Genomic DNA, 16,922 nt, shown 5'->3' on the forward strand with positions numbered 1-16,922 from the left:
TGAAAAGACATCTTAATGGGGGAAATGAGTCATCCTGGGAGCTAGGAGGAGGATGGGTATACCTTGATAATGGCGTGTTTAATAGCAAGGTTCTCTACTCTTACGGCTGCCTCAGTGCACCATACAGCCCCTGGGTGCTCTGATGGCCCACCGTCCACTGACTACACACCCTTCAGATTCAATTAATGATGGTGCCCAGGCCACCCACCAAGCACATTTCCAATTTAAGCGGTCTCCAGCTCTCCCCGCCCCACCACCCACTTCTCTCCTCCACCTTCCCTTTCTTCTCTGTGGAGGTTAACTAGTTGACTATTTATTAATCCTTCTGTTAATGAAGATTCCAGCCTCACTCCATGCCCTTACACTGAAATCTGTAAGGATCTGTGAGCTTGACGGGGAAAAATTAGAAAGCAGCTAGCAAAACTTTCCTGAAGGATAGAAACACCCCAAGTCTAAAAATTATCTGAAGAGGATGGATTCCACACCATGGAATCCCCTTTTCTCCTTACCTCCAGCTCCCTGTGATGAAAGATTGGTAACCTTAGGAATACATGACAAATTCTGTAACAATTAGGTTTCTTCCCGAGAACTCCAGGGGATGCAGGAGTAACTCTGTGGTGGCGGGCGGGGGTGGGGGACAGGTTCCTAGAACCCCTAGACTCTTCCTTTGGCCACCTGGTCCCAGGTTGCTGCGTCCCCTGGCCGCGCGCTTAGGGCAGCGCCGCGCCCCGGCGGTGGTGTGACTGGGAGGGGTGTGACTGAGAGCCCCCAGCGCGCGCCCGTCCCCACCCCCGCACCCCGTGCCCGCCCGCGCAGCGTGACTGGCCGCAGCAGCAGACCCGGCTCCGGGAGGCGCAGAGCGCGGCGCGCTGAGCCGGAGAGGCAAGCGGGCTGCTGCCTTGCGTCCGCCGCGCTGTCCGCCCTCCTCCGCTCCCTCCGCCCTCCTCTGGTGGCCGCGCTGCCTGGGAGCCGGGAAAGCCGCTGCTCCAAGCCCGCAGCTCCGGCGCGGGGACCAGCAGCGAGGCGGGGGCGGCGAGAGCGCGGAGACCACAGGCCCCGGGGACAGGCGGAGGGGGGCTCTGGCCTGGGCAGGCAGAGCTGAGCGTGGGAGTGTTTGCGGGTGAGATCCAGGGCTGCACCCGTGTTCTGCGCGGAGCCCGTCAACCCCAGCCCAGGTCGCCGCAGCCCGGGAACCTCCCCACCCGCGCCCCAAGGCACGCGCGGCACAGCCATGAACACCAACGATGCCAAGGAGTATCTGGCCCGCAGGGAAATTCCTCAGCTTTTCGAGGTAGGGGGCTAAGGCTGGCAGGCGGCCGGGAGGATCGGGGAAAGGCATCTCTGGGGCTCCAGGGTTGGGGGGAGGAAGCCGCGCCCCGTCCCACCTTGCTGGCTCGGGGCACAGAAGTGAAGGGGGGTGCAGAAGCTCGCTCTCCCGCTTGCCCGGGGTCGTCACCGTTCCAGCGGGTTGCCGGGATCCTTGTCCGCTGGCTGGGCTCAGAAGCCCGCATCTCACTGATCAAGTTTCAGTCTTCCAGCGGAGCTCTGGAAGCAGGTTGCCCTCGGCGTACCCCTCGGATGTGGAGGGTGGGCTGCTGGCAGCCGTCGGCCCCACTCTTCTGGGGGTTAGGCCAGGCCAAGGCGGGTGCGCTGGCGCTCGGGAGCGAGCAAGGACTTCAAACGTAGGGGTCGAGAGCCCTAGCCCCTCCGCACGCCGCGGGGTCAGGACCCCGCGGTGAAGGGGAAGTGTGGACGCAAGCAGCTCGGAGAAAAGGGATGAAGATGCAAAACGCAAATCCAAACCCGTCGAGTGCAGCACTACCTCCCGGGTGGCAGGCACCCAGCGCTGCTATGCGCTTTCGGTGAATGAACTCCTGAGCACGTTTTCCGTTGCCTTGGAAGAGATCATTCTCTTTGCTCGCCTCTCCGGCTGTAGCTTTCGCCTGCCTTCTCCAGCCCACCTAGAGAAACCAAGTCGCAGAGGGAGCTGCAAGGCGGGCGTGACTCCTGTTGCTCTGTCTTCGGACCGCATCACAACATCATCTCCACCAAGGACCCCGGGGGATAAGGACCACTTTGGGAATGTGGGAGAGGAGGCTTGAGGGATGAACTAAAGGAACCTTGGTTAGTTCTAAACCTCAGCGTACATCGCAGAGTCTTTTGCTTCCTTTTCTTCTCTCCATATTTGCATTTTGAAATCTTCCTGAATTCTGTGTGCTTTTTCTTTGGTTAAAAAAAAAAAAAATGGAAGGGAGCCAAGCTTCATAGATGGAGCCCCGAAAGGAGAAATTCCATACTATCAACCTGGCCCCCCATTTCTGAAAGATAATAGACTGTAGACTGATCCAATAAACCAAAGGTCATGAGTTCTTTCTCCTGTTGGGGGTGGGGGGGGGTGATCTGTTCTGCTAAAAGGAGTTTTAAAACACCATTTGGAAAAAGAATTTTATGCCCGTTTTTCCCAAATTTTCATTAAAATGGGCCACCATAACTGCAGATCTTCATTTTATCTCACCTCTGTAAGCCACCAGTTTCAGGTTGGGCTGAGGCCAAGATTTCCAGGTAAACCACACACTGAGCACAAGCCTCGTGTGTGATACCCAAACCTAGCAAGTGTGTTACTCAGGCTTGAAAAGAATCAGAAGGTGTTGCATAAGGACAGGTCCTAGGAGGTAGGTAGGATTCTTAAAGAGTTTTTTTTTTCTTTTCTTTTCTTTTCTTTTCTTTTCTTTTCTTTTCTTTTCTTTTCCTTTCCTTTTTAATTTTCAAAGAGTAAACACAGAGATGAAGAGCTGAAGGTTTTTGTTATAAATACTACTACTGAGATCAATTTCATTTCTGTGCTTCTAAAAGAATAATTAGAAACATCTGCAGGACTGTCTCCTTATGGCAAAGTGCTGCTTAATAGTATGTCTATTTTCTTTATAAATACGGGTACTGTTTTTCTCTTTGGTAACCACAGAGATTTTTGATAGTTTGTTCATGAAAATCTACACTGTGTGATGCAAACACAATGGCAGGGGTTTTTGTTCAGGTATTATGCTTTTTGTTTTGTTTTTCTGCATGTGGGTGAGATATTTTAAAATAGTGCCCACTCAGAGAAGGAAGTCCATTCCTTTAGGTGAAATGCAGTAACACAATGTACTTAAGTACAGTCTTGGACAATTGGAAGATGGAAGATTACTGTGGTGACCTGCAGAGGCTCCAGAGGCTCCGTCCTTCCAGTAAGAATCTATGCTTTACCAGCACAAGATGGAAGTAAAACCTGGCAGCTCTCCATGTGATAAGTGTAGACAGTAAAACCAAATGCTTTGGTTCCAAACTGGATTTTCTCCGTCAAATCACAATATTGGTATGCAAAGTTTCTAAGTATACAGAGTTTATCAATTAGGTATCTATCAAACCAAAAATACTGCTTCAGCTGTAGATTTTAGATTAAGTAATTGCTATTGAATCAATATACTGTGAAACAACTACATGTATCTGAGTCAGATTTGCTTAGGGAGGCTGGAAATATATATTTTCCAGTAAAAAAAAAAAATATCATTGAGTATGTTCACTCTTTTAGGCTGTAATAGGGATTTTAAAAAGAGACCTTGAGGGGCGCCTGGGGGGCGCAGTCGGTTAAGCGTCCGACTTCAGCCAGGTCACGATCTCGCGGTCCGTGAGTTCGAGCCCCGCGTCAGGCTCTGGGCTGATGGCTCGGAGCCTGGAGCCTGTTTCCGATTCTGTGTCTCCCTCTCTCTCTGCCCCTCACCCGTTCATGCTCTGTTTCTCTCTGTCCCAAAAATAAATAAAAAACGTTGAAAAAAAATTAAAAAAAAAAAAAAAAAAGAGAGACCTTGAGTGATTCCTATTGTAGTTGGATTATGTATGGGGTACAGATAATCTAGCATTTTCTTTTTATCCCATATCATATTTTTGCAAGATATATAGAGAGGAATATGTGAGTTTTGGAATCAAAAGCATTGATTTGGGAGACACCTGGGTGGCTCAGTGGGCTAAGCATCTGACTCTTGATGTCAGCTCAGCTCATGATCTCACGGTTCGTGAGATCCAGCCCCACGTTGGGCTCTGTGCACACAGTGTGGAGCCTGCTTGGGATTCTCTCTCTCTCTCTCTCTCTCTCTCTCTCCCTCTCTCTGCCTCTCCCTGACTCTCTCTCTCAAAAAAAAAAAATAAAGAAAGAAAGAAACTTAAAAAAAATATTGAGTTGGAATCCTGGGCCTACAGGTCTCTAGCTGAACAACCTTGATCAACTCACTAATATCTCTATGTCATGGTTTCCTAATCTATAAAATGGGGATAATAATACCACACAAAGTTGAGAGTGCACTGGGGAAACTAAGGCATACAAAGACAGAGTAAGCACTGCCACAGTTAACTATATTAACAGAGCAATGTCAGGAGTGAAACACAATGTGTGTGTTTGTGTGTCTGTGTGTCTGTGTGTATATAACACAGATCATGACACAAAAACTGAATGTGAATGCCCAGATTAGATTTTCCTCTCCTTCTGCTGTGGAGCTTCTCAGAACATTCTAACTCACACTATTTGGGATTTGAGAGAACAAATATACCTGGGAAGAACTGCCTACCACTTGGAGCAAATTGCACAAGAATAACCTGAAAATAAAATACTGTATTTAGCAAAGATGTCAGCCTTTCAAAGGATGTGTGTGTTGTGCATTAATAATGTATATTGGTGATAATAATCCTCTATGTTTTTTTCCATGAAATACTGTAAAGGAAAATATTTTACACATCAGTCCAGTTCCCAGGAGTCAGCATTTCCAAATTTGTAGCATTTTTAGAAATGAGTACATGTGACATATTGGACACCAGGTTTTTCCTCTGTAATGTCAATGGATATGGTGGTGACTTATTATAGATCAAATAATAAAGCTTGAGGCTATGGTTTGAATACATTTTTTTTTCCTAGTTACAAAACAGTCCAATATGTACCTACCATGTGCCAGAGACAGTGTCAGGGGCTAGAGATTGAAAAATAAAAGAGACCTACACTGTGTTGTTGAAGAGTTTACAGTTTGGAATATGAGACCAACACATCGACTAATGGTTTTAGTATAAATGACAGGCAAGATGTTTTTTTCTGGGTAATATGGAATGCAAAGGAAGAGGTCCACAACCCAAACTGGGAGCTTAGGGGAGACTTCCTGGTAACAATAATATTAACTAAAATCACCAATATTTATTGAGTATTCACTATGTGCCAGGCCCTTAATATGTACTTTACAAATATTAATTTTTTTAATCCTTAAAAAACTCTCTGAAGTGGGTATTAGTACTCCTATTTTACAAATGAAGAAACTGAGGCTTGGAGCCTTTAAGAATGGGTAGGAATGGAGCACCTGGGTGGCTTAGTTGGGTAAGCATCCAACTCTTGATCTCAGCTCGGGTCTTTGATCTCAGCTCAGGTCCTGATCTCAGGATTTTAAGTTCAAGCCCTGTGTTGAGCTCCATGCTGGGCATGAATCCTACTTTAAAAAAAAGTTGGGTAGAAATAAGATGAATAATGACTGGAGCATTTTTACACACTGCACTTTATCTGACTTTGATAGGGTGCCTCCATTTTAAACTGTGTAGTTGCCTGAATTGTTTAAAAGGCAGAAAATGCTGAGCTAAAAGTTAATTGGTCAAGAATTTAGGGGTTATCTTAATTACTCAATCAAATCGTGTTCATTAAAAGAAAATGCAAAGAACAAAAACAACCCAGAATTTAACAATGAGACATACACTATTTTAACAAAGGTAGTTTGAAAGCATATTTTATGTGGGCATATTTTATTGTTGTATTTCAGAGCCTTTTGAATGGACTGATGTGTTCTAAGCCTGAAGACCCAGTAGAGTACTTGGAAAGTTGTTTAAAGAAAGTCAAGGAATTAGGCGGCTGCGACAAGGTGAAGTGGGATACATTTGTCAGCCAGGAAAAGAAGACCTTACCTCCGCTCAATGGAGGACAATCACGGAGATCCTTTCTAAGAAATGGTAATGTATATGTAGAATAATAGTTTACAGTTACAGCAGTTCTCTTTAAAACATACCATATAGACTGTAGGCACTTATTTAATTTATTAGGTTTCTAAAAACCTGGAAAGATACTTGGCCCTGGAACATGATTACTCTCTCTCTGCTCCTAATTCTAATCGCCTCTGTGATAAGATGAACAAAATCACATACCACTGTCCAGCACTTCCCTAAAGGCTTAATGAAATTGTATACTTCTGCCTTCAATATTTTGCAAAATGAATTGCATTAGCGAACTGAATTTTTCTTAACGTTGCAAATAAGATTTTCCCAAATAAATGGATAGACAAAACTGTTATTCTGTAACAATTCAACATTTTTTTATTAGCTGGGAAGAGCTTGGAATAATGTGTTTCCTAACTCAGAGTTCATATTAATGCATCCGCATAAATGCATGTTAAGTTTATACTAGTTAATCCAACAAGTATTTTTTATGCAGCTATTGAATTCAATACATTAGACTAGGCATTTAGCTGCTATAAAAGAAGCAGAAGACAAGAACTTGTCTAGCAATTTTAGGAATAGTTTGGAACTAAGAATTAGAGTTCACTAGAGGAGGTTCATAGTATATTCTGATAGCTTTCTGAAATACATGCTTATCAAAATTAGTGGTTCAACATCAGCCAACCAGCCTTTAGACTCTGGATGAAATCGAGAAGTATAATAGTATGTGTAAAGTGGAATTTAGTTTCCAATCAAGGGAAACTAAATTTATTCTTTCCCAGTGGCCAAGATCATTACATTTTCAAAATTTGCACCATTTTCAAAAATTGTGCCGTGAAAAGTTTTAGCCAGACAGACAGAATTTGAAGTATTTGTAATACAAGTATTATAGTGTTTGTAGTAAATACAAAAGGGAGATAAGCCTTAGTTTGTTTTATTTACATGGGTCACTTAGATTTTATTTGCATGTAGTGTGGGGAAAAGACATAGTGTGTTAATTTTTAAGAAACACACTCAGAGAGGTGCCTGGGTGCCTCAGTCAGTTAAATGTCTGACTCGGTCATGATCTCGTAGTTCGTGGGTTTGAGCCCTATGTCGGGCTCTGTGCTGACAGCTCAGAGCCCGGAGCCTGCTTGGGATTCTGTCTCCCCCGCTCTCTCTGCCCCTCCCCCACTCATGCTCTGTCTCCATCTCTCTCTCAAAAAATGAATAAACATTTTTTAAAAATTTAAAAAAAAAGAAAGAAACATACAGAAAGGGTAAGCAGAAACAACATTTTTTCAGAGACATCTTCATGCAGGAATCATCACTTGGTCATGTAGGCCTGAGTGTTAAGTGCCAGTTACCACTGAGGCACACCACTTAGTAAATTTCTGCTTCAGTGAACAAAATGATGTTTTCATGGGCTTGAAGTGTTCATATACTTTCCCAAGACAGCTAACTTACTTCCCAGGGTGTTGTTGTACTGGTGGAACCTGGCTCAATCTTAAATACATGCCCCATGCCCTTGTTAAATCAAGTGAGATAAGTTTAGGGAGCCGCTTTAAGGTTTAGCCTTAAAGCACTAACAAACCTCAGGTATTACTGGATTTAGTCTAAAATATTCTTGCCTTTTAAAATTTAAATCTAACAGCATATAACATTCCCTTAATAAAAAAGTGGCTCTCAGCCTGGGTGTACAAAGTGACTGTTTTGCAACAAAATGAAGCCTGAATGCTTCTATTTTATACTTACTTGACTTGATGATACATAGAAGCCAGGCAGACCAAGTGTGTAATAGGGAACAGTGGGGACTGTGGTCAAATTAGAACAGTCATTGTCTAAAGGCAGTCATGTACAAATCTTGGGAAAATGTTGAGCTGAACAAAACCCATCTATGAGGCTATATTGGGCACACAAATGACAAGTTGGAGCTCCTGATTTAGCAGGATAAGCTTAAACAGGAATGGAAAATGTGGATTTAACTTTAATTAGAATTAAAATTGTTTGTTAATTTTAGAATCTCCGTACTTAATAATACTTTACCAGAATTCCTACTCAGAGATCTTTTAATTAATCATCAAATAGAACCTTTCAATGTATTATGATGACAAGAATGTCTTATTACCTTCCTATATCTGGGACACATGCTAAAAGACAGAAAATGGTTTCTAAATAGACTTTTCTGTAATAAAATTTATTTTATCAAATGGTTTACACACTTGTGCTATGTAAGTTTTAGCTATAATTTACGGGATATATTATTAAGTTAAAGAAAACTGGTAAGTTCCCAGTAACTTAAAGCATGATTATTTGTAGAAATAAAAGGTGATTCATATATACTTTGCTGAAATATTGACATAGCTGTGCTAATATATAATTACCATGAAAAATTATTCTATGAAATAAAACATTTTAACCATTTAGGCAAATTACTTTCATACATAAAAATATGATAAAAAGCAAGGATAAATTGTTAACTGATACTTCTTTAAAGGATTTTGCTATACATGTGAGATAAGCATCTTTTTTTTTTCCTGCCAAACAATTGAACAAATAATTTGTTATAAATAAGAGTTCTAGTCCCAAAGTTCCAAATGTCCATAGAGCTTCTGTTCTGGAATATCTCATTGTCATCTTATACTCAAGATGTTTAAAAACAAGTGTAGCATATTTGCTTCAGTACCTGCACTCCCTTCTCCTTTTTTTATTTCCATGAAGTCAGTCATTGAGTCAGTTGAGCATTAAAATGACCATTTATTGAGCACTACTGTTGTCATTCTTTTAGGACTGAGGATGCAGCCACCAAGAAAGAACAAACATGGTACCTGCCTTCATGCAGTGACCTAGAGGGTATAATGCTAAGTGAAATAAACCAGACAGAGAAAGACAAACACTGTATGATTTGTGGAATTTAAAACATAACAAACTAACAAAGAAAAAAAGACAAACAAAAAACCAAACTCCTAAGCACAGACAAAAATTGATGATCGCTAGAGAGGAGGTGATGGGGGGGGATGGATAAAATAGATAAAGGGATTAAGAGTCTACTGGTCTTGCTGAGCACTGAGAAATGTATAGAATTATTGCATCATTACATTGTAAACCTAAAACTAATATAACACTATGTTAAGCATACTTCAATTGAAAAACAAAAAATAAAATTTTAAAAGAAATTAAAAAGAAATGCTTCGTAAATACTGTAGGAGTATAGATAGACACCCTATACAAGTCTGATGCATATGCATTATATATATGATATATATACATAAAAATTTGGTATAGAATATAATGCTGAGGTTATTTTGTTAAGAATTTGTATAAAATTATATTAATCAGGAATAATTTTTAAAATAAAAATGATGAAGTTGGTGATTATTTTGACTATGGAATAAAAAATATTAATGGTGAAAACATATGTAAACAGAAGTACAATGGGTGCTATAGAAAATACCATATGCTATAAAATCAACCATATTAACAGGGGAATAGATCCAACCTAGGCTAGGGTTCAGGGTAGGCTTCCTGGAAGAACTGATATGCTAATGCTTGGAGACAGAAAGCTGAGTAGGTGTTAGCTAGAGAAGGATGGAGGAGTTTGAGTATATACCAGGGAACAGAGAACAGGAGTTCCTAACATAGAGGAAGAGGCTATGATATAGAAGCCCGCTATTTCTGGATCAGAAAAGAGAGAGCAGAAAGATGGCATATTAAATGCAATGTGTTCTTTTTTTTTCATTTAGACTTGAACCCTGGCAATTGTTTTTTGGACTGTCACCTCCTTTCATGTCACAGATCCCAACCCTAACCATATTCTTCATACCCAACCACTCATGTCATTTCTCATGCTGTTCCTCCAACTGAAGCCTTCATTTCTCACCTGTTACTCCTGACCCCTGCTGACTCCTGGCTGCTATTCTTTCTTCTCTTTATCTCCCCACTTAAATTTATTCTAACCACCACCAGATTAATCTTCCTAAAAAATGTATTTCATATCTTATTATGTCACTTCTCTACCCACCCATCCCCCAAATCTCCACTGGCTTTCTACTAGATTGAAGCTAAACCCTTTACCCTGGTGGTCAAGGCCCTCCACCCTGTGGCCACACTCTGCCTACCCATCTTCTGGCTTTCCTTTATGGGAAACCAACTATTTCAGCAAGGCTATTGTCTTTGTTACTAATTCAACAAATATTTATTGGACACTGACTATGTGCCAAGATAGTTCTAGATCCCAGGGATATGGTTCCAGATAAGTAAGGTCCCTCCTTCCTGGAACTGAACATTGTAATGGGAAAAGACAAACAATGAATTAATAGACACCTTTCAGATGATGAAGTAGTAGATGCTGTGTAGAGCATTACTAGAGTGATGTCCTTGAAGTTAACTATTCGAGATTAAAAAGTCAGTAAAGTCATATGATAGAAGGTGTCATTTGAGCTGAGGTGTGAATGGTAAGCAGCAGGCAGCCATAGGATGGCATCAGGAAGAGTATTTCAGGCAGTGGATTGTGGGCACAAGCTTGTAAGCAGGCAGACCAGTAAAGAGTCTTTAACAGTAGTCCAGGTAAATGATGGTGGTTGGGGAAAAGTTGTAATAGTGGAGATGGAGAAAAGTATATGCATTTGGGATACATTTTAGAGATAAAGTCTATGGCAGTAGATATGAGTGGTGAGGGAAGAAACTAATTGAGGATAATGCTGAGAGTTTTGCCCTGTGTTGGGTGTAGCAATTCAATTTCAAGGCAGAACAGGATACCGTTGTCAGTACCTTTCCTATCATACACCCTTTCTAGAATTTTCTAAAGAATAATCACTATCATTTCAGATTACTCTTTTCACAGAACTGAAGTGAGTCCAATGGGTTAGCAGTCAATGAGCTCATTTATTGTATCAACAGAGAATGAACAGTTCTACCTGATCAACACCCCAGAAAGAGATGTGAGCATTATGCCATGCTAAAATCCAGTAGTCCCCACAGCCAAATCCCTCATGGAAGACCAAGTGACTTCCTGTCTCTTTTGTGCAGGTGCCTTTTGGGTAATTAGGGCTTCTCTGTGCCTTGCAGAGTACTGACACTTAGGGTGAGGAAGGATGGAGCCATGACCACGTGAACCACAGTTGAGCCTTGAACAACACGTTAGCTGTTAGCTGATAACGAGTTAGCAGCTGTGAACTTGTGAGAGTTGTGAGATTCTATACTACAAACTGTAGGGAGCACCATTTGCAGAGATCAGGATGTATACAAACTATCAAGTAAGATTAGGCAGTGCTTAAGAAGGTTCCTCCAGAACAGGGGCTGGCAAACTATGACCCATGCCCTGAGTCAGGCTCCTTACCTGGTTTTATAAATAAAGTTTTATTGAAACACAAGCTCATCCATTTGTTTATATATTGTCTTTGATCACTTTTCTGCTACCATAGCCAACTTGAGTATGAGACTGTTCAAATCTCAACATATTGAATGTCTGGCCCTTTAAGAAAAGTTTGCATGTGGAGAAACGGGAACCCTCTTGCACTGTTGGTGGGAATGCAAATTGGTGCAGCCGCTCTGGAAAGCAGTGTGGAGGTTCCTCAGAAAATTAAAAATAGACCTACCCTATGACCCAGCAATAGCACTGCTAGGAATTTATCCAAGGGATACAGGAGTACTGATGCATAGGGGCACTTGTACCCCAATGTTCATAGCAGCACTCTCAACAATAGCCAAATTATGGAAAGAGCCTAAATGTCCATCAACTGATGAATGGATAAAGAAATTGTGGTATATATACACAATGGAATACTATGTGGCAATGAGAAAAAATGAAATATGGCCTTTTGTAGCAACGTGGATGGAACTGGAGAGTGTAATGCTAAGTGAAATAAGCCATACAGAGAAAGACAGATACCATATGGTTTCACTCTTATGTGGATCCTGAGAAACTTAACAGGAACCCATGGGGGAGGGGAAGGAAAAAAAAAAAAAAAGAGGTTAGAGTGGGAGAGAGCCAAAGCATAAGAGACTGTTAAAAACTGAGAACAAACTGAGGGTTGATGGGGGGTGGGAGGGAGGGGAGGGTGGGTGATGGGTATTGAGGAGGGCACCTTTTGGGATGAGCACTGGGTGTTGTATGGAAACCAATTTGTCAATAAATTTCATATATATAAAAAATAAAATAAAATAAAAAAAAAAAAAGTTTGCAGACCACTTGTAGGATAGGGTCTTCTTCAGTTGAAAAAATCAAACTCATTTAGTTTAAAATTTTTCTTCTGCTAATTGGCTAGTACAAAATCTGTTTTATTATGCTTTTTTTCCCGTTTCAAAGTTATCTTACTCTTTTGCAGTGATGCCTGAAAATTCAAACTTTCCATATCGGCGGTATGATCGTCTCCCTCCAATCCATCAATTCTCCATAGAAAGTGATACAGACCTCTCCGAGACTGCAGAGTTAATTGAGGAGTATGATGTTTTTGATCCTACTAGACCTCGACCAAAAATCATACTTGTCATAGGTATGAGGACAGAAAGTAAAATTCTTATACTATTGCTATCTTTGCTTATATGTTTACATTTCAAGAAATTACGTTTATTATGTTTATTTGCAAATACTGAGTTGGATAATGACAAACAATAGAAACAAAAGCTCAAGAGACAGTAGATGGAAATATTTTAGTGTAATTTTTCATAAAACAGAATTGTTATAATTATATAATCTAATGCCTATTCCACTTTTATAGACTCTCATTACAATGTCCTAGAAATTGTCTACAATGAATTGAAAGTATTAATCTCTTCAATATTTATTGTCCTATGGTTTCGTCTGTTTAATTTTTAACATATATAACTGAATCCAGTAGAAGTTTTCTAAACACGATGTGGCTTTTTTATCTTTTTACTCAACATATTGAATTTTTTTTCACTATTAACCTTAAAGGGAAATAATAATAATATGTTAGTAAAGACACATATAAATGAATCATCATTGTAGCAAACTGGCACCTAAAATAAAGTCTGAATTTTGATGTTTCAGACCAGCAAATCTAGTAGCATAGTGTTTTACAGAGCACCTACCATTTGAGTATTTATCAAAATAATAATAACAGTTAATTTTTAAAATTATTTCTATGAATAAGTATGAAAATATCAGTCTGCTACCATTGCACAAAAAACAGATATGCAAAATGTTTAATTTTCGTAAATTGCATTTTTGACTGTTCTTGCAAATCCCAACTTCCTCAAAATCTGTAAAAATCATGAAAAGACCTGTGAACACGTAAATATGTGATCAGTGTCTCACTTTCCAATTTGACTCAATATGTGATCAGTGTCTCACTTTCCAATTTGACTCAGCTTTCACAGAGATGACCAAAAGCAAAAATCTAGTGTGAAATGTTCAAAGCTATTCTAGTCAGTAATTGTTAATAGAGGGCAAATGAATACAGCCCCATGTAAAGAAGTACTGTTTCCAGAAGATATAATGATGATGACAATTAGGAAGAAAGCATGCAAATAAATACACCAAGCTATAACAAGAATCTAGGTTCACCAGACTGGAAGGAGTGACATTGGTACATCTCTAAATGTAATGAAAATGAAACTGCAAATATATTTAGCCCTTAACTGTTTAAAATAATGTTGTAGAAACACAGTATAATTTTTTTTAATGTTTATTCATTTTTTGAGAGAGACAGAGCGTTAGTGGGGGAGGGGGCAGAGAGAGAAGGAGACACAGAATCCAATGCAAGCTCCAGGCTCTGAACTGACAGCACAGAGCTCGACATGGGGCTCGAACTCATGGACCATGAGATCATGACCCAAGCCGAAGTTGGATACTTCACCAACTGAGCCACCCAGGCACCCCTGTAGAAAGACGGTATAGAAACTGGGTTTTTTAAAGTCATTATTCTTATAGCGTATGGTAGCCACCGTTTGCCATAAATCTCTTTCTATTCTTGAAAATGGAATTTTGTGCATTGTGTGCTTAAAAGTTTGATGTCCGGGGTGCCTGGGTGGTTCAATGGGTTGAGCGTCCAACTTTGGCTCAGGTCATGATCTCATGGTTCATGTGTTTGAGCCCCGCGTCAGACTCTGTGCTGACAGCTCAGAGCCCGGGGCCTGCTCTGATTCTGTGTCTCCCTCTCTCTTTCTGCCCCTCACCTGCTTTTACACTCTCTCTCTTTGTCTCTTAAAAATATATAAACACATTAAAAAAAAAAAAAAAGCTTGAGGTCTTTACCCAGAAGATGAAGAAATGCTTTATGCTACAGGTGAAGAATAATTGGAAATTATTTCACAATTTGATAATGAAATATTCTTTCAATTTTATTTTTCTTTTTGCTGTTACTAAAATATTGATGATTATTAATTAGACAAACAAATGGAGGCTTGATTGTACATGAAAACGGTGTAATACCAAAATGCTCTCGAGTAAAACAACACATATGTGAATTTTTTCTGTATTGCGAATCTTATATGAAAATGACTAAAATATTTCAGTAAACTAAGATCTTTGAAGAAGATATAAATGCTTCAAACCTCCTCCGCTTTGAAGAACTCCACAGATCTTTTTTACTCAGTAAAATCAACTTGCTTCCCACAAGTGTGATTCTGGTTTTACACTTATACACTATAAAGTTTTATGTATTCCAAGAATGATGCAGAACCAATGAGTGTAAATAACTTTTAGAGCATTGAGATATTACAAGAAAGGAAAAGCCAAATCCATCTGAGAAAATTGGGGCAATTTTATGACTTTTGAGAAATTATAAAATAATTGCACCTGAATCTTACAAATTTTTATTAGTACTAGCCTAAAAAAGGAGTGGAAGAGGTACAGATACCCACATGGTATTACATTCCAATAAAGAAAATTTCCCTTCTGGTGATGCAGACTTTTTTTTACAGTTAGCCTTCTTGGCACAGATATGAATCTCTCTTATGTTAACATAATCATTAAATCTAAGAGTTAGATGGATTCTAATATTTATAAGTATTGGAGATAAATAAATAGAACAAGATTAAGCTCACTCTGGTTTCAGAGAGAAGAAAGTAAAATTAATTTGTTAGGTAGCTTCATTAATCAAACTCATAATAAATTAAAGCTATTCTCTCTCAGTTGTGCTAATCATGTGTTTGTCCTGTCTGCTGTTTGCTTCCATGAGTTGACAAATTTTTTTTCTTGAAGGTGCCATAACTTTCTTAGCATATTTGATTTTTTTTAATTCAGTGGGATTTTTAATCTCTTAGTTTGATGGTTTGTGAGATAAAGCGTGGAAATATAGTTTATGAATGGTAACATTCATGCTTCAGGGATCAAATTAGCTTAAATTTGATGGAGTTGTTCATATAATTTTTACTTCAAGCCAATCCATGATTTGCACATAGGTTAATAGGCCAAAAACAGCTATTTAGAACCAAAATTTTGCAAAGTAATGAATTTAATTTAGGAGTAGTTCATAATATTAAATCTAATAGGATAAGATGTAGAGTTTCTTAGAAAGGGAGTGGTTAAAAATGTAAACAAATTCCTATCCTAAGGTTCATAAAGCAATAAAAAAGTGAAAGCCGTACATTAGTTGGTATGGGTGTTAAGAAATGATTCTCATTAGTTGATCTTAGAATGCTGCATTAAAAAAAATTTTTTTAATGTTTATTTTTTTAGAGAGAGACAGACAGAGTGTGAGCAGAGGAGGAGCAAATAGAGAGGGAGACACAGAATCTGAAGCAGGTTCCAGGCTCTGAGCTATTAGCGCAGAGCCCGACGCGGTGCTCAAACTCACAAACTGCGAGATCATGACCTGGGCTGAAGTCGGATGCTTAACCGACTGAGCCACTCAGGCGCCCCTGCACTTTAAAATTTTTAAAGAGGAAATAAGCCCTGGACAGGCAAGTCTACCCACTCAGAACCCCTCTTATAAAAAACAAAACACCTGTCCTTTTTTACTTACATTATTTGCACAAATTTATCACTAAGTAATTATGTATTAAATGACTTCTACTCCCTGCCAAAACTTGACATATTGAATTAGTAGGGATAATATCAACTCACTTTTCTATTGAATTTTTATTTTCAATATTGCTTAATAAATTATAATTATTTTCAGTGAATATTACCGAAACAGTTCATTACTTATTAGACGTTGACCTTTAAAAACATTTTGTCTACCATCAATAACTTATGCTTAAGTACTTGAAAATATTTCATTTTGATAATCATCAAGAAGTAATAAATCAAAATCAGACTGTGCTGATTGCTATGTGCTTTATTTGGAAATTTGTTCAGACTTTAGATTCCAGTCAGTCTAGGTTGTTTGGAAATATAAATTAAAATAATCTAATGTGATTGGAAATAAAATCTGAGGTATATATTTTATAATTATTTTAGTAGTTAAGCTTCTAAAAAATAAATGATGATTACCAATGATTAGTATTGAGTAAGGTTGCAAAATGTTAATTATCTCATACTAATGTATCACGCAATCAAAATTATCATGAGCTCTATGAAGTTGTTCTAAGGACCTATTCCATCCACTCTGCATATTCATCGCATAAAACTTCTTTGGAATTTAAAGGAGATGAAGCAAGGAGACACAGGAACAGAGTTAAAAAAAATTTTAAATAAGTTGTGTCAATATTGATGTGCCTTTGGTTTGAAAAATAATTGTTACATTTCACTAAATGTCGCTCCTTGTTGGCACCGAACACATTTCTGTTATTTTGATCATCGTCTCTTGTATCTCTTAGGTTTTTCTTTGATTAGAGAGGGAAAAAAGATGAGATTTTCACACAGAAGACCAAGAAATGATTTTTTTTTAATGCATTGTCCAATTTTCTAAATTAGTTATTTACTAAAATAGGTGAAGGAAAAGGTGTCTTTTTCATCTAATAAAGTTGATCATAATTCTGTGCTTTCCTTGGCTAAGTCTATACTTGCTCTGCGTTTAGAGGTTAACGCTGAGAATGGCACAGGT

The 16,922-nt window shown here is 39.2% G+C and overlaps 1 protein-coding gene across 2 annotated transcripts in view; it reads left to right on the forward strand.

The window, feature by feature from the left end:
• Positions 1-1,016: 1,016 nt before the first annotated feature.
• The window catches only part of AK5 (adenylate kinase 5), a 258,793-nt gene continuing 242,887 nt past the window's right edge, over positions 1,017-16,922 (forward strand). Inside the window, exons 1-3 of one of the 2 annotated variants that reach the window (XM_030324267.1) lie at positions 1,017-1,291; positions 5,823-6,009; positions 12,297-12,464. In XM_030324267.1, coding sequence (XP_030180127.1) covers positions 1,232-1,291; positions 5,823-6,009; positions 12,297-12,464 — 415 coding nt within the window. In that variant the 5' untranslated portion in view covers positions 1,017-1,231. The remainder of the gene's footprint in view (positions 1,292-5,822; positions 6,010-12,296; positions 12,465-16,922) is intronic. The other variant, XM_030324268.1, reaches the window with a different exon arrangement.

Source organism: Lynx canadensis, chromosome C1 (assembly GCF_007474595.2).
Source record: "Lynx canadensis isolate LIC74 chromosome C1, mLynCan4.pri.v2, whole genome shotgun sequence".
In the NCBI taxonomy this organism is placed as follows: domain Eukaryota; kingdom Metazoa; phylum Chordata; class Mammalia; order Carnivora; family Felidae; genus Lynx; species Lynx canadensis.